At 52.8% G+C, this 25,165-nt stretch overlaps 1 protein-coding gene across 1 annotated transcript in view; it reads left to right on the forward strand.

The window, feature by feature from the left end:
- Nucleotides 1-25,165, forward strand: part of asah2 (N-acylsphingosine amidohydrolase 2) — a gene marked incomplete at both ends in the record, with an annotated part of 83,219 nt that overhangs the window by 12,784 nt on the left and 45,270 nt on the right. Inside the window, 15 exons of the mRNA XM_079260666.1 lie at nt 3,719-3,798; nt 4,495-4,638; nt 11,174-11,350; nt 11,485-11,612; nt 11,779-11,856; nt 17,189-17,309; nt 17,503-17,628; nt 17,707-17,793; nt 18,000-18,104; nt 20,276-20,357; nt 20,718-20,833; nt 20,959-21,053; nt 21,123-21,162; nt 21,231-21,329; nt 22,351-22,446. Of these exons, the coding sequence (XP_079116792.1) occupies nt 3,719-3,798; nt 4,495-4,638; nt 11,174-11,350; nt 11,485-11,612; nt 11,779-11,856; nt 17,189-17,309; nt 17,503-17,628; nt 17,707-17,793; nt 18,000-18,104; nt 20,276-20,357; nt 20,718-20,833; nt 20,959-21,053; nt 21,123-21,162; nt 21,231-21,329; nt 22,351-22,446 (1,574 nt within the window). The remainder of the gene's footprint in view (nt 1-3,718; nt 3,799-4,494; nt 4,639-11,173; nt 11,351-11,484; nt 11,613-11,778; nt 11,857-17,188; nt 17,310-17,502; nt 17,629-17,706; nt 17,794-17,999; nt 18,105-20,275; nt 20,358-20,717; nt 20,834-20,958; nt 21,054-21,122; nt 21,163-21,230; nt 21,330-22,350; nt 22,447-25,165) is intronic.

The following is a 25,165-nucleotide window of genomic DNA, read 5'->3' on the forward strand; positions in this document are numbered from 1 at the left end:
GAGCTGGTCCACTGTTCCGCGACCAGGACGAAAACCACACTGCTCCTCCTCAATCTGAGATTCGACCATCTGGCGGACCCTCCTCTCCAGGACCCCTGAATAGACCTTACCAGGGAGGCTGAGGAGTGTGATTCCCCTGTAATTGGAACACACCCTCCGGTCCCCCTTATTAAAAAGGGGGACCACCACCCCAGTCTGCCAGTCCAGCGGCACTGCCCCCGATGTCCACGCGATGCTGCAGAGGCGTGTCAGCCAGGACAGCCCCACATCATCCAGAGCCTTAAGGAACTCCAGGCGGATCTCATCCACCCCCGGGGCCTTGCCGCCAAGGAGCTTTTTGACCACCTCAGCGACTTCAGCCCCAGAGATAGGAGAGTCCACCCCTGAGTCCACCAGCTCTGCTTCCTCATCGGAAGATGTGTTGGTAGTATTGAGGAGGTCTTCGAAGTATTCCTTCCACCGACCCACAACGTCCCGAGTTGAGGTCAGCAGCTCCCCACCTCCACTGTACACAGTGTTGATGGAGCTCTGCTTCCCCCTCCTGAGCCGCCGGATGGTGGACCAGAATCGCCCCGAAGCCATCAGCTGCCTCCAGAGTCCCACAGGCCAAGAAGGCCCGATAGGACTCCTTCTTCAGCTTGACGGCATCCCTCACTGCTGGTGTCCACCAACGAGTCCCAGGATTACCGCCACGACAGGCACCAACAACCTTACAGCCACAGCTCTGGCTGGCCGCCTCAGCAATAGAGGTACGGAACACAGCCCATTCAGACTCAATGTCCCCCACCTCACTCGGGACATGGTTGAAGCTCTGCTGAAGGTGGGAGCTGAAGCTCGCTCTGACGGGGGACTCAGCCAGACGTTCCCAGCAGACCCTCACAACACGTTTGGGCCTGCCAGATCTGACCGGCTTCCTCCCCCACCATCTGAGCCAACTCACCACCAGGTGGTGATCAGTTGAAGCTCCGCCCCCCTCTTCACCCGAGTGTCCAAGGCATGTGGCCGCAGGTCCGACGATATGACTACAAAATAGATCATCGAACTGCGGCCCAGGGAGTCCTGATGCCAAGTGTACATATGGACACTCTTATGTTGGATCTTTAATTGTATCCAAGAAAAAGTTTGTCTTATTGTCTCTATAATTGGACCTATATAGGTTCTTATACAATTCACAAATGTATTTGTGAATCTTATTTTTGTCCTCAATAATGCAGTTGTCAATATTTAATTTATTTATAGACTTTTTGGATTGTTTGCTTTTTTCTAGTTTAAAGAAGTAAGAAGAATTTTTTCTCCTTCAATCCATCTTGCCTTTGAACAAATAAATCCACCTCTAGCATTCTCCATGTAGAAATCATTTATTTGTGATGCAATATGTTATCACAGAACAGTTTATAATTTAGTAAATGACTACAGAATTTCCAATTTGATGTTTAAGGCGGTGGATGGTTACAATTTGATGAGACCGAGAGGTAATGACACAGTGGTCGGTAAGAGGAGAGGAACAAATCTCACAGCTCGAAGAAACTTTCACCAAGTTACTTGATATCAGCCAATAATCTAATCAAGAGTACTTGAGATAATTAGTATTGTTACTCCAGGTATATTGTAATTTGTCAGGGTTTTTATTTTTTTATTTTTACGTCATATGTCAACAGGATCAAGGAATTTAGAGAATTTGGAGATGAGAGGTCTGAAATTATGGGTATTAAGCTGGGTTGGAAATCTATCCTGCCATTCGTCTGGGACCACATTAAAATAACCAGCTACTATGACCTTATCTGTAGAGAATCGAAACTTACAGTCATCAATCAAGGTATTTAAAGTTGTGCATTAATCTCTTATTCTTAGTTTGGTTATTATAACCATAGATGTTTACTAGAACATAATTACAGTCACACATGTGTTCAAGAACCTTACCTTCATGCTGATTTTAAAAAATAGCAACACCTGCTGAGTTCCATGTGAAAAAAGTAGGTCACTGCTTCAGCCCCACTGGGATTTCCAAAGATTAACGTCACTGTTAGTCAAGTGTGTCTCTTGAAAAAAAACAAAACAATTTATTCTTGGCTGTTCCTTACAGAAAAGAAAAAGTGCCTTGTGCTTTGTGCTGTTCTTTAGCCTCTAACATTTAAAGAAAATAAGGAAAGTGTCATAAGAGTATCCTAAGGAAGTGTAACTAATCAGTGCTGGTTCAGATTAAAAGATGACCTTCAGAAAAAAAAGAGAGCTACCAAACATTGAAGAAAAAAAAAAAAACATCCTCAGGTAGTAATAGAACATAAAATAAGAGTATAAACACTTGAAAAACTATTACCTGAAGATTGCAGATGACAATAGTTAAGATCTTAACTTCTAAACCAGTTACTCTGTAGCATAAAGACAACAGTCAATCATATGAAACACAAGACGTTTATAATATCAATAAGCAGCTATTATCAGGATAAAAAAATGAAAATCACTTTGTCACCCGGCAACTGTTGATGAATGTGCAGCCGTCATGAAGGAAGGCTTTTAGTCCCTTCTTCCTTGCTTCCTCCACCTTCAGCCAAAGACGAGCGTGTGCTTCCCTGTCTTCCTTGCATAGATCTTCCCTAAAGCAGATTTTTATGTTGGTGCAAATGCTGGCGTTCTTGGACATTTTCCATACTTGATCACGAACAGTTCTCATCCTGAACTGTATCCCGAATCTGTTTGGGTGTGTCGGCTCTGATCTTCTGGCCCAACCTGTGCACAATATCCACTGTCTTTTGGAGTTGCTGGGTTGCAAGCGAACAATTTCTGCTAAAATCTTGATCACTTCTTGATCACCCTCTTTTTCAGGAATACCATTAAGTCATAGTGACCACTTACGATTATACCTTGCATGTTCCAAGCATTGTTTGTGAAGCTCCATGTTCTCTTTCTGGAGCACAGTTATTTGTGTCTTCAGTTTGGTAACATCTTCAATAGTTCCTTTCAAAGCAGAAATGTTGGCATCAACCAATTCTTTTATCTTACCAACGGCATCGGTGTTCTCCTTCAGTTGCCACTCAAAGACTTGGATGAATTCGCCTTGGATGTGAAATTTTTGAGACTATGAAGGGCATTGAGAAGCATTTTGTTGGGGACTTCACTTTCCTGTTCAGAAGGGTTTCTTTGATTTTGGGCTTTTGAGTGGAGTTTGTTGTCTTTCCAGTAATAGGTTGTTCAGACAGTCATCTTCATTAGCTTGTTGTTACATCCATTCAATATCCTCAGCATCACAAGCTTGCTGTGAAGCTGCTAGCGAGTATCCATGATCGATGTTAGCTCCTCCTGTTATTGGCAAAGTTGTGAAAGGTAATTCTACATAAGCCAATAAAATGGCTGGTAGAGGAACAGATCTTGTACAAAGTCTTAGCTTGGTTTTTCTCTAAATCTTTTGTTTTAGAAAACTTGTATATAAAATTTATGAAGGTCTGTTACAATCATGTCCTGGAGCCTGCACAAAGTTCATCAGCTCACTCCGCCATCTTGAACCCCCCCCCCCCTCCAAATACAGAACATTCACTGATAAGCCTTGAATGTTTTGTTGTTCCGGTCAACGGTCTTGTGAAGCTGCGCAGACTCCTGTCGCGATGAGACGTCAGCTTGTATAGGCAGCCTGATACTATGAGGCGTCTACTTCTATTTGTCTATGTAAAAAACTATCTCCGAGTTTACTCTTACTTAAGGAGTTACTCTGTTTTCCCATCAGATTCAGAACGTCGGGGCGAGCCATACCTGATTGGAGTGGGTCGAGCCGACTGCACCGGACCACCAGCTGAAATCCCATTGGTCAGTACATCGCTGTTTTCTGTGTGATGTCATAGCATAGCTTAGACACATGCCCGGGGTGGTGTCTAAGCTATGCACACCTCCGAGAGCGCAGACTGCGTAGGCAAAGAAGTTTTCTACGTCGTCTGCATACAGCAGCTTCCTGCCAGTAAAATGAGACGGCCTCTCTAGTGGAATCCAGCCTTCTGTCTCGCCTGTTCACAGATTCATCAGATTCATATTTTCCTTTAAACGATGAAATGTCTGTTTCATCATCTGACGTGATGCTCATTGTGTTAATACCGATTTGCTGGACTGAGTTTAGTCTGTGTGTGCTTCATCACTGCATGTTGTACAACAAGCAGAGATCTTTGAACGAAGCAGATCAGAATGATGAACTTCGCCAGCTGCTGATCAAAGTGCGGACTGCCTGTCAGACTCGGGGGTGTGGACCAATTATCTTTATGGTTCCTCTGCTGACAGAAGACCTGCTCAGTTTAAAGGCTGACAAGCTCTGGTCAGAACCGAACTGCAGGATGAAAGGTTTTCTGTCAAATTCATCCAAGCTGCTCCACATCCAGCCTACCGAGATGAAACGTGTAACACTCAGTTATCAGATGATCCACATCCAGTTGTGCATCTTCTCCTGTTTACACAGCTGATGTAACTTTATGTGTGTGTGTGTGTGTGTGTGTGTGTGTGTGTGTGTGTGTGTAGATGGGTTATGCAAACACTCAGCAGACGGCTGCAGGAATACACACACGTCTGTACAGCCGAGCCTTCATCATTGATGATGGGAAGAAGAGAGTCCTGTTCGTCACCGCAGACGTGGGGATGATCTCACAGAGGCTACGACTGGAGGTGGATACACACCCAAACAAGCACGTGCACATGCACTCATGCCACCATGTGCAAACACACGCGCACATGCACATACAATAGGCCCATTTCTGCTCCTTTACTTACACTTACAGGAACGTCTGCTTCCAACATCCTATCCTCCCATGCATCCTCTACATTAGCACGGTTGCTAGGCAACACATCCACCAGAGAAGAGAGTTCTGAGGTTTCCTGCAATAAGGAAGGAGGTATGGTCCCAGTGCGCTGCGGCTGGGACGGAGGTGGGAGGTATGGTCCCAGTGCGCTGCGGCTGGGACGGAGGTGGGAGGTATGGTCCCAGTGGGCTGCGGCTGGGACGGAGGTGGGAGGTATGGTCCCAGTGGGCTGCGGCTGGGACGGAGGTGGGAGGTATGGTCCCAGTGCGCTGCGGCTGGGACGGAGGTGGGAGGTATGGTCCCAGTGCGCTGCGGCTGGGACGGAGGTGGGAGGTATGGTCCCAGTGGGCTGAGGCTGGGACGGAGGTGGGAGGTATGGTCCCAGTGGGCTGCGGCTGGGACGGAGGTGGGAGGTATGGTCCCAGTGGGCTGCGGCTGGGACGGAGGTGGGAGGTATGGTCCCAGTGCGCTGCGGCTGGGACAGAGGTGGGAGGTATGGTCCCAGTGGGCTGTGGCTGGGACGGAGGTGGGAGGTATGGTCCCAGTGCGCTGCGGCTGGGACAGAGGTGGGAGGTATGGTCCCAGTGCGCTGCGGCTGGGACAGAGGTGGGAGGTATGGTCCCAGTGCGCTGCGGCTGGGACGGAGGTGGGAGGTATGGTCCCAGTGCGCTGCGGCTGGGACAGAGGTGGGAGGTATGGTCCCAGTGCGCTGCGGCTGGGACAGAGGTGGGAGGTATGGTCCCAGTGCGCTGCGGCTGGGACGGAGGTGGGAGGTATGGTCCCAGTGGGCTGCGGCTGGGACGGAGGTGGGAGGTATGGTCCCAGTGGGCTGAGGCTGGGACGGAGGTGGGAGGTATGGTCCCAGTGGGCTGCGGCTGGGACGGAGGTGGGAGGTATGGTCCCAGTGGGCTGCGGCTGGGACGGAGGTGGGAGGTATGGTCCCAGTGCGCTGCGGCTGGGACGGAGGTGGGAGGTATGGTCCCAGTGCGCTGCGGCTGGGACGGAGGTGGGAGGTATGGTCCCAGTGCGCTGCGGCTGGGACGGAGGTGGGAGGTATGGTCCCAGTGGGCTGCGGCTGGGACGGAGGTGGGAGGTATGGTCCCAGTTCGCTGTGGCTGGGACGGAGGTGGGAGGTATGGTCCCAGTGCGCTGCGGCTGGGACGGAGGTGGGAGGTATGGTCCCAGTGCGCTGCGGCTGGGACGGAGGTGGGAGGTATGGTCCCAGTGGGCTGAGGCTGGGACGGAGGTGGGAGGTATGGTCCCAGTGCGCTGCGGCTGGGACAGAGGTGGGAGGTATGGTCCCAGTGCGCTGCGGCTGGGACGGAGGTGGGAGGTATGGTCCCAGTGGGCTGCGGCTGGGACGGAGGTGGGATGTATGGTCCCAGTTCGCTGCGGCTGGGACGGAGGTGGGAGGTATGTTCCCAGTTCGCTGCGGCTGGGACGGAGGTGGGAGGTATGGTCCCAGTGGGCTGCGGCTGGGACGGAGGTGGGAGGTATGGTCCCAGTGCGCTGCGGCTGGGACGGAGGTGGGAGGTATGGTCCCAGTGCGCTGCGGCTGGGACGGAGGTGGGAGGTATGGTCCCAGTGCGCTGCGGCTGGGACGGAGGTGGGAGGTATGGTCCCAGTGGGCTGCGGCTGGGACGGAGGTGGGAGGTATGGTCCCAGTGGGCTGCGGCTGGGACGGAGGTGGGAGGTATGGTCCCAGTGGGCTGCGGCTGGGACGGAGGTGGGAGGTATGGTCCCAGTAGGCTGAGGCTGGGACGGAGGTGGGAGGTATGGTCCCAGTGGGCTGCGGCTGGGACGGAGGTGGGAGGTATGTTCCCAGTTCGCTGCGGCTGGGACGGAGGTGGGAGGTATGGTCCCAGTGGGCTGCGGCTGGGACGGAGGTGGGAGGTATGGTCCCAGTTCGCTGCGGCTGGGACGGAGGTGGGAGGTATGGTCCCAGTTCGCTGCGGCTGGGACGGAGGTGGGAGGTATGGTCCCAGTTCGCTGCGGCTGGGACGGAGGTGGGAGGTATGGTCCCAGTGGGCTGAGGCTGGGACGGAGGTGGGAGGTATGGTCCCAGTGGGCTGAGGCTGGGACGGAGGTGGGAGGTATGGTCCCAGTGGGCTGAGGCTGGGACGGAGGTGGGAGGTATGTTCCCAGTGGGCTGAGGCTGGGACGGAGGTGGGAGGTATGGTCCCAGTGGGCTGAGGCTGGGACGGAGGTGGGAGGTATGGTCCCAGTGGGCTGAGGCTGGGACGGAGGTGGGAGGTATGTTCCCAGTGGGCTGAGGCTGGGACGGAGGTGGGATGTATGGTCCCAGTGGGCTGAGGCTGGGACGGAGGTGGGAGGTATGGTCCCAGTGGGCTGAGGCTGGGACGGAGGTGGGAGGTATGGTCCCAGTGGGCTGCGGCTGGGACGGAGGTGGGAAGTATGGTCCCAGTTCGCTGTGGCTGGGACGGAGGTGGGAGGTATGGTCCCAGTGGGCTGCGGCTGGGACGGAGGTGGGAGGTATGGTCCCAGTGGGCTGCGGCTGGGACGGAGGTGGGAAGTATGGTCCCAGTTCGCTGTGGCTGGGACGGAGGTGGGAGGTATGGTCCCAGTGGGCTGCGGCTGGGACGGAGGTGGGATGTATGGTCCCAGTGGGCTGAGGCTGGGACAGAGGTGGGAGGTATGGTCCCAGTGGGCTGAGGCTGGGACGGAGGTGGGAGGTATGGTCCCAGTGGGCTGAGGCTGGGACGGAGGTGGGAGGTATGGTCCCAGTGGGCTGCGGCTGGGACGGAGGTGGGAGGTATGGTCCCAGTGGGCTGAGGCTGGGACGGAGGTGGGAGGTATGGTCCCAGTGGGCTGCGGCTGGGACGGAGGTGGGAAGTATGGTCCCAGTGCGCTGCGGCTGGGACGGAGGTGGGAGGTATGGTCCCAGTGGGCTGCGGCTGGGACGGAGGTGGGATGTATGGTCCCAGTGCGCTGCGGCTGGGACGGAGGTGGGAGGTATGGTCCCAGTGCGCTGCGGCTGGGACGGAGGTGGGAGGTATGGTCCCAGTGGGCTGCGGCTGGGACGGAGGTGGGAGGTATGGTCCCAGTGGGCTGCGGCTGGGACGGAGGTGGGAGGTATGGTCCCAGTTCGCTGCGGCTGGGACGGAGGTGGGAGGTATGGTCCCAGTGCGCTGCGGCTGGGACGGAGGTGGGAGGTATGGTCCCAGTGGGCTGCGGCTGGGACGGAGGTGGGAGGTATGGTCCCAGTTCGCTGCGGCTCGGACGGAGGTGGGAGGTATGGTCCCAGTTCGCTGCGGCTGGGACGGAGGTGGGAGGTATGTTCCCAGTTCGCTGCGGCTGGGACGGAGGTGGGAGGTATGGTCCCAGTGGGCTGCGGCTGGGACGGAGGTGGGAGGTATGGTCCCAGTGGGCTGCGGCTGGGACGGAGGTGGGAGGTATGGTCCCAGTTCGCTGCGGCTGGGACGGAGGTGGGAGGTATGGTCCCAGTGGGCTGCGGCTGGGACGGAGGTGGGAGGTATGGTCCCAGTGGGCTGCGGCTGGGACGGAGGTGGGAGGTATGGTCCCAGTTCGCTGCGGCTGGGACGGAGGTGGGAGGTATGGTCCCAGTGGGCTGCGGCTGGGACGGAGGTGGGAGGTATGGTCCCAGTGGGCTGCGGCTGGGACGGAGGTGGGAGGTATGGTCCCAGTGGGCTGCGGCTGGGACGGAGGTGGGAGGTATGGTCCCAGTTCGCTGCGGCTGGGACGGAGGTGGGAGGTATGGTCCCAGTTCGCTGCGGCTGGGACGGAGGTGGGAGGTATGGTCCCAGTGGGCTGCGGCTGGGACGGAGGTGGGAGGTATGGTCCCAGTTCGCTGCGGCTGGGACGGAGGTGGGAGGTATGGTCCCAGTGGGCTGAGGCTGGGACGGAGGTGGGAGGTATGGTCCCAGTGGGCTGCGGCTGGGACGGAGGTGGGAGGTATGGTCCCAGTTCGCTGCGGCTGGGACGGAGGTGGGAGGTATGGTCCCAGTGGGCTGCGGCTGGGACGGAGGTGGGAGGTATGGTCCCAGTGCGCTGCGGCTGGGACGGAGGTGGGAGGTATGGTCCCAGTGGGCTGAGGCTGGGACGGAGGTGGGAGGTATGGTCCCAGTGCGCTGCGGCTGGGACGGAGGTGGGAGGTATGGTCCCAGTGGGCTGCGGCTGGGACGGAGGTGGGAGGTATGGTCCCAGTGGGCTGCGGCTGGGACGGAGGTGGGAGGTATGGTCCCAGTGCGCTGCGGCTGGGACGGAGGTGGGAGGTATGGTCCCAGTGCGCTGCGGCTGGGACGGACGTGGGAGGTATGGTCCCAGTGGGCTGCGGCTGGGACGGAGGTGGGAGGTATGGTCCCAGTGGGCTGCGGCTGGGACGGAGGTGGGAGGTATGGTCCCAGTGCGCTGCGGCTGGGACGGAGGTGGGAGGTATGGTCCCAGTGGGCTGCGGCTGGGACGGAGGTGGGAGGTATGGTCCCAGTGCGCTGAGGCTGGGACGGAGGTGGGAGGTATGGTCCCAGTGGGCTGCGGCTGGGACGGAGGTGGGAGGTATGGTCCCAGTGCGCTGCGGCTGGGACGGAGGTGGGAGGTATGGTCCCAGTGGGCTGAGGCTGGGACGGAGGTGGGAGGTATGGTCCCAGTGCGCTGCGGCTGGGACGGAGGTGGGAGGTATGGTCCCAGTTCGCTGCGGCTGGGACGGAGGTGGGAGGTATGGTCCCAGTGGGCTGAGGCTGGGACGGAGGTGGGAGGTATGGTCCCAGTTCGCTGCGGCTGGGACGGAGGTGGGAGGTATGGTCCCAGTGGGCTGAGGCTGGGACGGAGGTGGGAGGTATGGTCCCAGTTCGCTGCGGCTGGGACGGAGGTGGGAGGTATGGTCCCAGTGCGCTGCGGCTGGGACGGAGGTGGGAGGTATGGTCCCAGTGCGCTGCGGCTGGGACGGAGGTGGGAGGTATGGTCCCAGTGGGCTGAGGCTGGGACGGAGGTGGGAGGTATGGTCCCAGTGCGCTGCGGCTGGGACGGAGGTGGGAGGTATGGTCCCAGTTCGCTGCGGCTGGGACGGAGGTGGGAGGTATGGTCCCAGTGCGCTGCGGCTGGGACGGAGGTGGGAGGTATGGTCCCAGTGGGCTGCGGCTGGGACGGAGGTGGGAGGTATGGTCCCAGTGCGCTGAGGCTGGGACGGAGGTGGGAGGTATGGTCCCAGTGGGCTGCGGCTGGGACGGAGGTGGGAGGTATGGTCCCAGTGGGCTGCGGCTGGGACGGAGGTGGGAGGTATGGTCCCAGTGGGCTGCGGCTGGGACGGAGGTGGGAGGTATGGTCCCAGTGCGCTGCGGCTGGGACGGAGGTGGGAGGTATGGTCCCAGTGGGCTGCGGCTGGGACGGAGGTGGGAGGTATGGTCCCAGTGCGCTGCGGCTGGGACGGAGGTGGGAGGTATGGTCCCAGTGGGCTGAGGCTGGGACGGAGGTGGGAGGTATGGTCCCAGTGCGCTGCGGCTGGGACGGAGGTGGGAGGTATGGTCCCAGTGGGCTGCGGCTGGGACGGAGGTGGGAGGTATGGTCCCAGTGCGCTGCGGCTGGGACGGAGGTGGGAGGTATGTTCCCAGTGCGCTGCGGCTGGGACGGAGGTGGGAGGTATGGTCCCAGTGGGCTGCGGCTGGGACGGAGGTGGGAGGTATGGTCCCAGTGCGCTGCGGCTGGGACGGAGGTGGGAGGTATGGTCCCAGTGGGCTGAGGCTGGGACGGAGGTGGGAGGTATGGTCCCAGATCGCTGCGGCTGGGACGGAGGTGGGAGGTATGGTCCCAGTGCGCTGCGGCTGGGACGGAGGTGGGAGGTATGGTCCCAGTGGGCTGCGGCTGGGACGGAGGTGGGAGGTATGGTCCCAGTGGGCTGCGGCTGGGACGGAGGTGGGAGGTATGGTCCCAGTGGGCTGCGGCTGGGACGGAGGTGGGAGGTATGGTCCCAGTGGGCTGAGGCTGGGACGGAGGTGGGAGGTATGGTCCCAGTGGGCTGCGGCTGGGACGGAGGTGGGAGGTATGGTCCCAGTGCGCTGCGGCTGGGACGGGGGTGGGAGGTATGGTCCCAGTGGGCTGCGGCTGGGACGGAGGTGGGAGGTATGGTCCCAGTGGCCTGAGGCTGGGACGGAGGTGGGAGGTATGGTCCCAGTGCGCTGCGGCTGGGACGGAGGTGGGAGGTATGGTCCCAGTGCGCTGCGGCTGGGACGGAGGTGGGAGGTATGGTCCCAGTGCGCTGCGGCTGGGACGGAGGTGGGAGGTATGGTCCCAGTGCGCTGCGGCTGGGACGGAGGTGGGAGGTATGGTCCCAGTGCGCTGCGGCTGGGACGGAGGTGGGAGGTATGGTCCCAGTTCGCTGCGGCTGGGACAATGGTGGTCCTAGTTAAAATGTGAATGTGTGTGTTCAGGTTCTGCAGGCTCTGCAGGTGAAGTACGGGGATCTGTACCGGCAAGACAATGTGGTTCTGAGTGGAACTCACACCCACTGTGGACTGGCAGGATATTTCCAGTACACACTGTTCATGATCACCAGTAAAGGTTACATCAAGGCGTCCATGGAGCCGCTGGTCAACGGCATTGTAAAGGTATGTGTTTTAAACTGGAAGCAGATGTTTGAGTCACATGCAGTTTGGAGACACCTGGTGGCGGCTTCAGGAACCTCATCAAACACAAATATGACATCTCAGTCATTTAAACTGGTTTTTAAACTGGTTTCCAGAGTATAGACATAGCCCATCGCAACATAAGGCCAGGCAGAATCTACAGAAACAGAGGACAGCTGGACGACAGCAGCCTGAACAGAAGTCCTCACTCATACCTGAACAACCCTGAAGATGAGAGACGTAGGTACGCAAACATCTGAAAAGAGAGCAACAGTCATCAGACCTGACATGGCGGGAACCCTCCCCCCCTGCAGTCCCGATACGGGCACTTGTTATATTCATGAGATCTTGTCTTTGTGGTTGACGATTACTTTCGAGGGGTATAAAACCGTCTGTGTGCTGTCCTGCAGGTACAAATGGAACACGGACAAACAGGTGGTAGTTCTGAAGTTCACCGATGTGGATGGTGATGGAATCGGGATGCTCAGGTAAAAACAACTCCACGTACTGGAGCAATGATGCGAACAAAGGGCAGCCAAGCCTGCCACCATGGTGTTTATAGGTGTCTAACATGGGTTATTAACTGCTATTGATAATCTGATCAGAATTTTTCATGTGAAACTGTTAATAAACATCTGATATGAAAAAAATCTGAGATCTTCACTCAGACTTGTAAGAATCTGGATTTGGGCCTGGCTTCTGAAACAAACCAGCTGATTGTTACTGGCGGCACTCTGAAAACACACTTTTAGAAAGACTCCATCACAACTGATGAAACATCAGTGTTTGAGAAGCAGTGCAGACCCACAAGTGGCATCACTGTCAAGCTTTTCAAACATACTGAACTGGACTGGAGATGCAACCATGGAATTAACCCTTTCAAACCTCAGCCATGAAAAAGTGATAAGGAAAGTCTTTTTATTAAAACATGAGGTTTTTTTTGTCGCTTTAACAGAATTCAACTGTAGCCTTGTCACGAGCATTGCCGGCAGATGCGAGCTCATACACCCATACACACATCCTCACCTGGCTAGTCTCAGGGGGGCGTGTGACACACATCCTCACCTGGCTAGTCTCGGGGGGGTGGGTGTGACACACATCCTCACCTGGCCAGTCTCAGGGGGACGTGTGACACACATCCTCACCTGGCCAGTCTCATGGGGGCGTGTGACACACATCCTCACCTGGCCAGTCTCAGGGGGGGCGTGTGACACACATCCTCACCTGGCTAGTCTCGGGGGGGTGGGTGTGACACACATCCTCACCTGGCTAGTCTCGGGGGGGGGGGGGGGGCGTGTGACACACATCCTCACCTGGCCAGTCTCAGGGGGGCGTGTGACACACATCCTCACCTGGCTAGTCTCGGGGGGTGGGTGTGACACACATCCTCACCTGGCTAGTCTCGGGGGGGTGGGTGTGACACACATCCGCACCTGGCCAGTCTCAGGGGGGGCGTGTGACACACATCCTCACCTGGCCAGTCTCAGGGGGGCGTGTGACACACATCCTCACCTGGCTAGTCTCGGGGGGGCGTGTGACACACATCCTCACCTGGCCAGTCTCGGGGGGGGGGGCACATCCTCACCTGGCCAGTCTCAGGGGGGCGTGTGACACACATCCTCACCTGGCTAGTCTCAGGGGGGCGTGTGACACACATCCTCACCTGGCCAGTCTCAGGGGGGGCGTGTGACACACATCCTCACCTGGCTAGTCTCGGGGGGGTGGGTGTGACACACATCCTCACCTGGCTAGTCTCGGGGGGGGGCGTGTGACACACATCCTCACCTGGCCAGTCTCAGGGGGGCGTGTGACACACATCCTCACCTGGCCAGTCTCAGGGGGGGGGGGGCGTGTGACACACATCCTCACCTGGCCAGTCTCAGGGGGGTGTGTGACACACATCCTCACCTGGCTAGTCTCGGGGGGGTGGGTGTGACACACATCCTCACCTGGCTAGTCTCGGGGGGGTGGGTGTGACACACATCCTCACCTGGCTAGTCTCGGGGGGGGGGCGTGTGACACACATCCTCACCTGGCCAGTCTCGGGGGGGGGGGGGGGGGGGGGGGCACATCCTCACCTGGCCAGTCTCAGGGGGGGCGTGTGACACACATCCTCACCTGGCTAGTCTCAGGGGGGCGTGTGACACACATCCTCACCTGGCCAGTCTCAGGGGGGCGTGTGACACACATCCTCACCTGGCTAGTCTCAGGGGGGGGGGGGGGTGACACACATCCTCACCTGGCCAGTCTCAGGGGGGCGTGTGACACACATCCTCACCTGGCTAGTCTCAGGGGGGCGTGTGACACACATCCTCACCTGGCTAGTCTCAGGGGGGCGTGTGACACACATCCTCACCTGGCCAGTCTCAGGGGGGCGTGTGACACACATCCTCACCTGGCCAGTCTCAGGGGGGGCGTGTGACACACATCCTCACCTGGCTAGTCTCGGGGGGGTGGGTGTGACACACATCCTCACCTGGCTAGTCTCGGGGGGGCGTGTGACACACATCCTCACCTGGCCAGTCTCAGGGGGGCGTGTGACACACATCCTCACCTGGCCAGTCTCAGGGGGGGCGTGTGACACACATCCTCACCTGGCCAGTCTCGGGGGGGGTGTGTGTGACACACATCCTCACCTGGCCAGTCTCAGGGGGGCGTGTGACACACCTCCTCACCTGGCTAGTCTCGGGGGGGGGGTGTGTGACACACATCCTCACCTGGCCAGTCTCAGGGGGGCGTGTGACACACATCCTCACCTGGCTAGTCTCAGGGGGGCGTGTGACACACATCCTCACCTGGCCAGTCTCAGGGGGGCGTGTGACACACATCCTCACCTGGCTAGTCTCAGGGGGGCGTGTGACACACATCCTCACCTGGCCAGTCTCAGGGGGGCGTGTGACACACATCCTCACCTGGCCAGTCTCAGGGGGGCGTGTGACACACATCCTCACCTGGCTAGTCTCAGGGGGGCGTGTGTGCCTCAAGCGATGTTCTGACAGTTACATTGCAGCAACAATATTATTATTTCTCCAGTATTCCATCTGCCACACAGTGTTATAGTATGGGTGCACACCTAATATTATTTCTATGATTACTGTGAACGTAGTGCTGGCTTGTTGCTTACCTCCACTGGCACCCTTGCTTGGTTGAAACCAAGGTGACGCCCAATCCATGTTTAAAATGCTGATGCAAGCAGCATTGCGGAAATGACATCACTATGACGTGACCAAGCAAGTATGCATCCTATCATTAAAAATGATGCTTATTTTATTTTGTACTTAGCTGATTGTGATGATGACTTGGTTTTCAAACGTGTATAATTTCTCTGTTTTTTCAGTATGTAAATTCGTAGTGTTGATAGAAGAGGAACTTGAAAAAAAAACCAATGACAACAAAATTACACAAAAACTATCAATGAAAATCAAACATATCAACCCATGGAGGTCTGGATTTGGAGTTCTACTCCAAATGAAAGTGGAAAAACACACTACAGGCTGATCCAACTTTGATGTAATGTCCTTTAAACAAGTCAGAATGAGGCTCAGTAGTGCGTGTGGCCTCCGCGTGCCTGTATGACCTCCCTACAACGCCTGGGCATGCTCCTGATGAGGCGGTGGATGTTCTCCTGAGGGATCTCCTCCCAGACCTGGACTAAAGCATCTGCCAACTCCTGGACAGTCTGTGGTGCAACTTGGCGTTGGTGGATGGAGCGAGACATGATGTCCCAGATGTGCTCAGCTGGATTCAGGTCTGGGGAACGGGCGGGCCGGTCCATAACATCAATGCCTTGGTGTTGCAGGAACTGCTGACACACTCCAGCCACATGAGGTCTAGCATTGTCTTGCATTAGGAGGAACCCAGGGCCAACCGCACCAGCATATGGTCCCACAAGGGGTCTGAGGATCTCATCTCGGTACCTAATGGCAGTCAGGCTACCTCTGGCGAGCACATGGAGGGCTGTGCGGCCCTCCAAAGAAATGCCCCCCCACACCATTACTGACCCACTGCCAAACCGGTCCTGCTGGAGGATGTTGCAGGCAGCAGAACGTTCTCCACGGGTCTGGCAGCGCTCCTCCTGTTCCTCCTTGCACAAAGAAGGAGGTAGCGGTCCTGCTGCTGGGTTGTTGCCCTCCCACGGCCTCCTCCACGTCTCCTGATGTCCTGGCCTGTCTCCTGGTAGCGCCTCCATGCTCTGGACACTACGCTGACAGACACAGCAAACCTTCTTGCCACAGCTGGCATTGATGTGCCATCCTGGATGAGCTGCACTACCTGAACCACTTGTGTGGGTTGTAGACTCCGTCTCATGCTACCACTAGAGTGAAAGCACCGCCAGCATTCAGACCAAAACATCAGCCAGAAAGCACCGGAACTGAGAAGTGGTCTGTGGTCACCACCTGCAGAACCACTCCTTTATTGGGTGTGTCTTGCCAGTTGCCTATAATTTCCACCTGTTGTCTTTTCCATTTGCACAACAGCATGTGGAACTGATTGTCAGTCAGTGTTGCTTCCTAAGTGGACAGTTCCATTTCACAGAAGTCTGTTCCTTTTATTTTTTTGAGCAGTATATATATATATATATATATATATATATATATATATATATATATATATATATATATACATATATACATATATACATATACATATATGTGTGTGTATTTGTATAGATAAGACAAAAAAAGCCTTCGGTGCCACTGATCACCATACATTAATAACTAAACTGGCCACACAGCATAAAGGCGGTTGGTTTGAACTGGCTGAAAAGCTGTTTAAAGAACAGACTTTGGTCAAAAAGGTGAATATAAATCAGAATACATGGAAATCTCATGTGTATTATTCTATTCTACAGTCATTTAGCAGACACTTTTATCCAAAGTGACTTACATACACACTAATACCACAGTTGGGGAGCAACTGAGGGTTCAGTGTTTTGGAACTTGGAAACAGCATTGCAATTATTAGAAAATCAGTAATATCCCTGATGTGAAATCAATGTTTTCTACATTCTTAATTTTTTTTTTACCATATTCCTCATGTTGTGTGGAAGTCTGGGGTAATACCTACAGCACTCTACAGCCTTTCTACAGCTGCAGAAAAGAGCAGGATGGATATTTCACAAAGCAGGACAGATGAACACACAAACCCACTTTTCATTAACTCATGTACAAATAATGTACAAAGTATGTAAAAAGTATTCAGAGCAAAAAGTAAGAACAACAATGGAAAGTGTGTGCACATCAAGCTGGAGTGGCTTTGTGGAACAGTCTGGAGGAAGAGTTATAGCAAAGCACAAACATTACAATGTATTCAAAATAGGTACAAAAAAGTACTTGAAAAAGTACATAGAAGAGGGATAAGTAAAAAAGATAAACATAAGGGATAAAACATATTTGTGTATAGTTTATAAGAACAGCTGAAGATGTTTTTACTCATCATTGAGAAGCACAGTAATTCCCTGAATGAATCATTTATAAAGCAAGTTTCTGTTACGTCATAAACACGTTTATAAAGTGATATATTTTCTTTGGTGTGAAATAAATGAGTATAACTAAACAGTTATGTAAATGGAGAAAAAGTTTTCATGGCTTTCCTGTGAAGAGCATGTGATGTGAAGAGGAAGACGGCTAACGAGACATTTCTGTGTCTGAACTTCTGCTCCACTAACTGTCTGCATCGTCTGTTTAAACAGGAAACAACGCAGAGAAACAAACTCTGTCCAGTTGAAATGTTTCAGATTCATTTCTCTGGAGAAAAGCACTTTTACCTGATTTTAAAAATGTGGAGGTGTGAAACTGTGTGGTCTGCTTATCCCACCAGCTGGTTCGCTGTTCATGCTGTCAGCATGAACTACACCAACCGCATGGTGAGCAGCGACAACATGGGCTACGCCTCCTACCTGCTGGAGCAGGACAAGAACCCCGGGGAGCTACCTGGACAGGTGACACCACAATGTCATTTAACAAGGAAGGCTGGAAATTTAGGTTCTAAGAAAACACTTTTTTATTTTGACTTGATCCATATTTTATATTCAGATCCTCATTTTCTTAGATTTACCCTTTAAAAAAGTACATTTATGGTAAACTTCCACATCATTCTCTATGCCTTTGTGTGCGTGTGTGTGTGTGTGCCAGGGAAGCTTTGTGGCCGGCTTCTCCTCCAGTAATCTGGGAGACGTCAGTCCGAACACCAGAGGACCTTTCTGTGTGAACACTGGGCTGCCCTGCGACTACCTGAACAGCTCCTGTCCGATTGGAGGTGTAAGTACGGACACACAAAACACTCACAAACCTTTGTTATAACACGTACTGTGATGACAGTAACAACGTCTCCGTCAGACCAAGATGTGCCAGTCATTCGGACCTGGACGCGACATGTTTGACAGCACGAGGATAATCGGACACAACATCTATAAGAAGGCCAAGGTGACCATCCGTCGTCTGTTTGGCTGAAGTAAAAATACAGGAGAGAAAGCTGAATGTGTGGATTCTGCTGAAACACTGTTTTGTGGAGAAACAGTAAGAGATGTGGAGAAATGTGGTTTCTGTTAACATCTGGATATAACAGAGAAAGATAGTTTTCAGATCAAACCTTTTGAAATGTTGTATATTTGTGATGCTGCCCCCTGCAGGAGCTCTACGCCACTGCAGCCGAAGAAGTGACTGGCTCCATTCAGTCGGCTCATCAGTGGGTCGACATGACCAACGTGACTGTTCAGCTCGACGACAAAAACACAGTCAGCAAGCACACGTGCACGCACACACATGCACACATCTAGCTTTCTGCACACTGTTGGACAGTAAAAACTATGTTTAGACCGGAGGTTGAAGTGACCCAGTTCCCAAACCAGGGGAAACACAAGCCTGCCCTGTTGGTCCCCCTGAGCTGGGCCTTCTGGACTTTCCCCCAGGCCCAGCTCAGGGGGACCAACGGGCAGGCTTGGTTCTGGGGGGAGGCTGGGAGGCAGACTCTGATCCGGAGGACAACCGGGACGGCTGGGATGACCGGGACAGCGTGGACAACGGGGACGACCAGGATGACCGGGACAGCGTGGACAACGGGGACGACCAGGACGACCGGGACAGCGTGGACAACCGGGACAGCCGGGACGACCGAGACAACCGGGACAGCATGGACAGCCGGGACAACCAGGACGACCGGGACGTCCAGGACAGCGTGGACAGCCGGGACAACCAGGACGACCGGGACGACCAGGACGACCGGGACAGCATGGACAGCCGGGACGACCAGGACGACCGGGACAGCGTGGACAACCGGGACAACCAGGACGACCAGGACGACCGGGACAGCGTGGACAACCGGGACAACCAGGACGACCAGGACGACCGGGACAGCGTGGACAACCGGGACAACCAGGACGACCAGGACGACCGGGACAGCGTGGACAACCGGGACAACCAGGACGACCAGGACGACCGGGATGACCGGGACAGCGTGGACAACCGGGACAACCGGGACAACCAGGACGACCAGGACGACCGGGACAGCGTGGACAACCGGGACAACCGGGACAACCAGGACGACCAGGACGACCGGGATGACCGGGACAGCGTGGACAGGTTTCTCCAGATGGGCCACAAAGATGAAACCTCAGGGCAGGGCATCCACAAACCCAGCCAGGAGCAGTGGAGACAGAGGACCGACCTCTCTGGGGACTGGAGGAGAAGGAGGAGCGACCTCCTCGTTGGGCACTAGGGACGGTGGACAATCCACCCTATTCCGGCTGAGGACCATGGTCTCAGATCTGGAGGTGCTGATTCTCATCCCAGCCGCTTCACACTCGGCCGCGAATCCCTCAAGCGACAGCTGGAGATCACGACCAGATGAAGCCAACAGGACCACGTCATCTGCAAAAAGCAGGGACCCAATCCTGAGGCCACCAAGTCGGATCCCCTCAACCCCTCGGCTGCGCCTAGAAATTCTGTCCATATAAGTTATGAACAGAATCAGTGATAAAGGGCATCCTTGGCGGAGTCCAACCCTCACCGGAAACGAATCCCACTTACTACCGGCAATGCGGACCAAGCTCTGACACCTGTCGTACAGGGACCGGACAGCTCGTACAAGGGGGTCCGGTACCCCATACTCCCGGAGTACCCCCCACAGGAGCCCCCGGGGGACACGGCCGAATGCCTTCTCCAGGTCCACAAAGCACATGTAGACTGGTTGGGCAAACTCCCATGCCCCCTCCAGGACCCCAAAGAGGGTATAGAGCTGGTCCACTGTGCCACAACCAGGACGAAAACCACACTGCTTCTCCGATATATATGGATTAAAATCAATAAACTTATAAATTACAGGCTTTGTAATCAATCATTCTTAATTAATCGCATTTTAATTGCCCCAGAAAATTGTTTACCTAAAAATGTTCTGCGATTAAATGCAGTAACTTTTTAATTTTCCTGAAATTAATTGATCCTGTGGGTTCATGATTTATAAATGAGGTTTCGTCTTACAGTTTTTATAAATTTATATGTGACCCGTGCTGGGGGATGATGAAGCTTATATTTATTTGTATTAATAATTCTCATGGTTTTATCGATGGTGTTATTCTTATCTCGTTTGATTGTATTCCTGTTATAATTATTAGTATAGATGAATAAAAAAAAGACCCATAAATGATTAAACTAATCAATAAAGATGAAAACGAAAGGGATACTTCCAGATTTTAAAATGTCATTAATGTATCAGGTTTTTTTCAATGATTTTTTTTTTCATTTTATGCAAATTTTTAGATAATCTTTGGGATTATAAAATGATTATTAATATTTCTACATTGTGTAATATTTTTATTCTGTCTGTGAGTTTTCTTCCAGCTTCACATGGAAGTTGAGTGTTTGGAAGAAGATACGAGTTGATATTTCCATACGTGTTGGTGTGTTTTAGGTGACCACGTGTAAACCGGCTCTGGGTCACAGTTTTGCAGCTGGAACTATAGATGGAGGAGGAGACCTGAACTTCACTCAGGGTGATTCGACTGTACTTTTACTCTCATTGTCCCCGGCACGGTGGTGTAGCGGTTAGAACTGTGGCCTCTGGTTCAAGCTTCAGCTGGGGGGAAGATTGGTAGTCTGGTCTGTGTGTGTGACTTCTTTCCAGGTACTCCGTCTTCCTCCCACCAAACACGTCTAACTGGCTGTTCTAAGTTGTCCCTAGTGAGTGTGAATGGTTGTGTGTCTCTGTGATGGACTGGTGACCCATACCTGTCCAGGTGTACCCGCCTCTCGCCCAATGATTGCTGTGACTACAGCTTCACCGCGACCCTTAATAGGAAAATGAATGAAGGTGTCCCTCTGCTGAAGAAACCTCTGTCTGTGGCGCTACATAGGTGCTGTGGAAGGAGACCCGTTCTGGGATGGCATCAGGGACAGTCTGGTGGGTCCACCGTCCAATCAAACGAAGGAATGCCATCATCCCAAACCAATCCTGTTCAGCACAGGGGAGGTGAGACATCCAAACACATCACATCATGCCTGTTTGGAAAAGACCTGATAAAGAACGAGTGACAGGTTGAGCTCTGAACAGCAGTACATTATTTGTTTAGAATGGACACGTGTTAATGTGTGCAGATGAACTGGCCCCTGCCTTGGCATCCGCGGATTGTTGACGTGCAGATGATCACAGTTGGATCCGTAGCTGTTGTGGCTGTTCCAGGAGAAATGACGTAAGAATGTTTTACTGCACAAACAGCAGAGCTGCTGACAACAGCACTGATAAGAGCCTGTTTTCACAGCACCATGTCAGGGAGGAGGTTACGAGAAGCTGTCAAACAGGTGAGCACCAAACTTAACACGTGGACACGCCATGTGACTGAGTATGAATTCTGTGCTGTTTCTGTCAGGAGCTGGAGTCTGAGGGGACATTAAGGGACATGGAGGTGGTGATTGCTGGACTCAGTAATGTCTACACTCACTACATCACCACCTACGAGGAGTACCAGGTATGTGGCAGCAGAGAATCATGGGAAGTGCAGTATTATAAGCTCTCTGCAATAGTAATATTCAATAAATCAGCCGACTGATATTATTGACTGGTATTTGCATTAAAATGTAATATTATAGATATATAATTTATTACTTTTTAAATGACAAATTTTACACAGCATTCACATACTATACATTATACTTATCAGCTACGTCTCCTCTCTTTCCAAATGGCAAAATATGAGACATGTAGAGTTTTCCAGACATTTTTGTTTGTTTAGCATCCGTGCTTCTGAGCTAAGCTTGAATATTAAGGTAGAGTTTATGGCCAACACTTGATAACATCATCATTTGCAGCATAACAAGCTTGTAAGAGGACTTGTCCACATGTCTTTGCTTTGGAATTATTTTACCGTGTGTCCAGACGTTAAATGTCCAGTTTGCAATGATTACAAAGAGGCGGTTATGCGAGCAGAAATCTAGACATCCAAACTCACACCAACCTTTGACGTCTTTGTTACCTGTAATGATTTATTTATGGGTGTGTGTGTGTGTGTGTGTGTTTGTGGGGAATCTGCATGTTTAGCATTGTTTGACATTGGTCATAAAAAAGAAGAGTTTAACAAAAAGTATATCAGATATCTGTAAAAAAGTCTAAATCAATTGTCTGCATCTACATCCATAGTGTGAAATGAGTTGAGATGCTGTGTAAAATGTCAACAGCAGAATCCTACAATCAGCTCAGATTTTCAATGAAAGGGTAAAATGTTTCAACATCTAATATGCTGTTTATCTCCCACTGGGAATAAAATATAGCTGATGAGATTCTGTCCTGACTTAATGGAGTTTGACAAAACTGAAGTGTCCAACCTGATGGGACATAAAATTAGGATCCAGTCAGGATCAAAGATGTCTAAGATTCAGGACTGGAATCAGTTGGAATGAAGCTTTATTTGGACTGATTTTAGTTCCAGCTGGGAAAAAACCCAACTGAAAGCAGCAGGAAGCCAAATGTGATGAGTTTCCTGTATTTTCCAGGTGCAACGATATGAAGGAGCCTCCACCATCTACGGTCCTCACACGCTCACTGCCTACCTGCACAAGTACCGCGGCCTTGCCAAAGCCATTGCACAGGTGTGTCTAGGAAGCCTACAGCTTTCTTCCCAGGAGAACATTTCTACACTGCAACATGGTCTATGAAACCAAGTCTCACCGTCTCATATTCAGCCAAGAAGTCGTTATGATCTGTTTTGAGAATATATCTAACAAGCGCAGAAAGTGGAGGATTAAGGCCTTTCAACACCTACTCCAAATACCTCACCCAAATGATTTGCATAGCAATATTTTATTTTATTGTTTTTAAATCGGATCAGTGTAAAGTTGTTATGAACGTTCACATCAGTGACGAAATTCCATCCAGCAATTTTTGTGAGTTTTATTTTTTCGAACAAAGATTTTTTATTTTTTTTTTATGTTCACATTTGACAGATCCAACAAACAAATCAACCAATCAGAGAAGGCGTGTTGACTGATAGATCCCTGGATGCAACAATGCAGGCATCACTTCGCTGCCATGTCATTTAAACTTTGTATCACCATGACCGAGCGTCTGTTTCTTCTCTGCCTCTTAAAGCTGGCAGCTAAAGCAGATCCTCCAACTGTTCCACAGACGTCCTTGTCATGGGAAGTGCTGAGCTGTGGACCCAAACGCAGAGCAGCCAGAGTAAAGCAGCTTTTTATTCTTAGCCACAGGGAATAACTAATGCAATCAACCCGCAAAACACAACTGAACTGAGGGCTAGAAATACTGACAGAACAAAAGACACAGGTGTAAAGGAACTAACGAGAGCAGGTAATAAAACAAGAACAAAGACTACACAGGAAACAGGGAAAACCTACAAAATAAAACAGGAACCTGGAACACGGAAAACATCACATTATAACAGTCCTAAAGTCTGTTCTAAAGCAGCCACGTCCAGCTTCAGCTCCTGGGCTAAATGCAGCCATTGCTTCTTTTTGCAGCATCAGCACACTATGTGCTCAAAAAACTTCAGGATGTGGTTCAAAATTTTATTTACAAGAGCTTGATTCAGTTGAAGAAGCTTCCTGTAAGATCTTTCCAAAACGGGCGTGGCTGAAGACGCGTAGCTGAGTGGCACACAGATTGAGACTCGGGGTGGGGGGGAATTAATGTCCAAGAGGAACAAACATAATCTCCTCACCAGAGACGAAGTCGGGTTGTCCAGAATCCAAATCCAAGAGACGCTCCAAGGTCCAACATACCAGGAAGAGTCATGAGGAGAAGGGATTAGGAAAACGCTGGGGCAGGCAGGAACTCAGGACTAAGGAGAAAGATAAGGAATCCAGGGAGAGCAACCGCTTGATAATAAGGACTGGAAACAAACAGAGAAACTCTGAAGATCAGCAATCCTGAGCTTGCTGCTTCAGTAGTGTGAGGTACAGGTGGAACACATCAGCAAATCAACCCTGGAGGATGCTTTCAGTTGCTGCTGGGAAAAAACCATGACAGACCCCCCCGAAGGGTCGACTCACAGTGACCCACCAGGTTGACCTGGATGGGCACGATGGAAACAGTCAAGCAGAGCAGGATCCATGACATGGCAAGTAGGAACCCAGCAGGACCATACACCTCCCAGCTCACCAGGTTTTGAAGCGCCTGACCACGACGCAGAGAAGGCAGGATGTGCTACGCAGTGTAGACAGGCCTCCCCATCAAAAAACCGGGCAGGCGGAGGGGGTCTGGAGGAAGGAACCAGAGAACATGTAAGAGCAGGCTTAATCCTGGAGATATGAAATGTGGGATGAACCCGCAGAGATCCTGGAAGATGCACAGCCACAGGATTAATCACTTTTGGGATGGGAATGGACTGACAAATTGAGGAGCCAACTTCCTATTCTCCACACAGGAATGTCAGACCCGCTGACCCACCTGGTAGGAGGGTGCCGCAGACCGCCGAAGGGTAGCTGAGGTCATGTACCGCTGTGACGTCAGCAGCAAGGCCGCTCTAGCCTTGCGCCACACACAATAACAACAAAGGACATCTGTGTGGGCAGATGGAACATGAACCTCCTCCTGAGCGTCAAATAGAGGCTGGAACCCAGAGACGATCTGGAAAGGAGACAAACCAGTGGCTGAGGATGGCAAGGAGTTGTGTGCATACTCAACCCATGGGAGATTGGCCCAAGAGGATGGTTCCCCAGAACACAGGCATCGCAGACTAGTCTCCAAATCCTGGTTGATTCTAACAGTCGACAAAACTGAGGTGAACTGGGGACCAAGGTCCGAGACAATATTCAAAGGAAGGCCATGCAGCCCTAAAAATGTAAACTGCCAGTAGGTTAGCCATCTCCTTGGCAGTAGGTAATTTGGGAAGCGCCACGAAGTGAGAATCGATCCACAATGATCAGGATCACGGTCTTGCCACCAGAACTGTTGCGACAACAGATGAAGGGTGCAAGTTATCCCTGGGCCAGATGGGAGGAGTGGCAGAAGTCCAGAATCCTGGAGCGTAGATTAGGGGAACAAACAACCTGCAGGACAGCCAATAGGCACCTCAAGTGACTGATGAACTTGTCTAACCTGATCTTCCAGTAGCACCCGGGTTATTTGTAGATGGACATGGGGTGGCAGAATGTAATCTTCAGATTCCTCAATCTTCTTCCCTAGTGGAATTTTCTGCCGAGAAAGGGCATCAGGCTTAATGTTCTTGGAACCCGAATGATAAGCCAGAGAAAAGTTAAATCTATTAAAAAAATAAAGCCCAGTGCGCTTGGCTTGGATTCAGTCTTCAAATACTCCAGATTCTTATGGTTGGTCCACACTAAGAAAGGA

The sequence above is a fragment of the Telmatherina bonti genome, assembly GCF_933228915.1.
Source record: "Telmatherina bonti genome assembly, chromosome: 21".
In the NCBI taxonomy this organism is placed as follows: Eukaryota; Metazoa; Chordata; class Actinopteri; order Atheriniformes; family Telmatherinidae; genus Telmatherina; species Telmatherina bonti.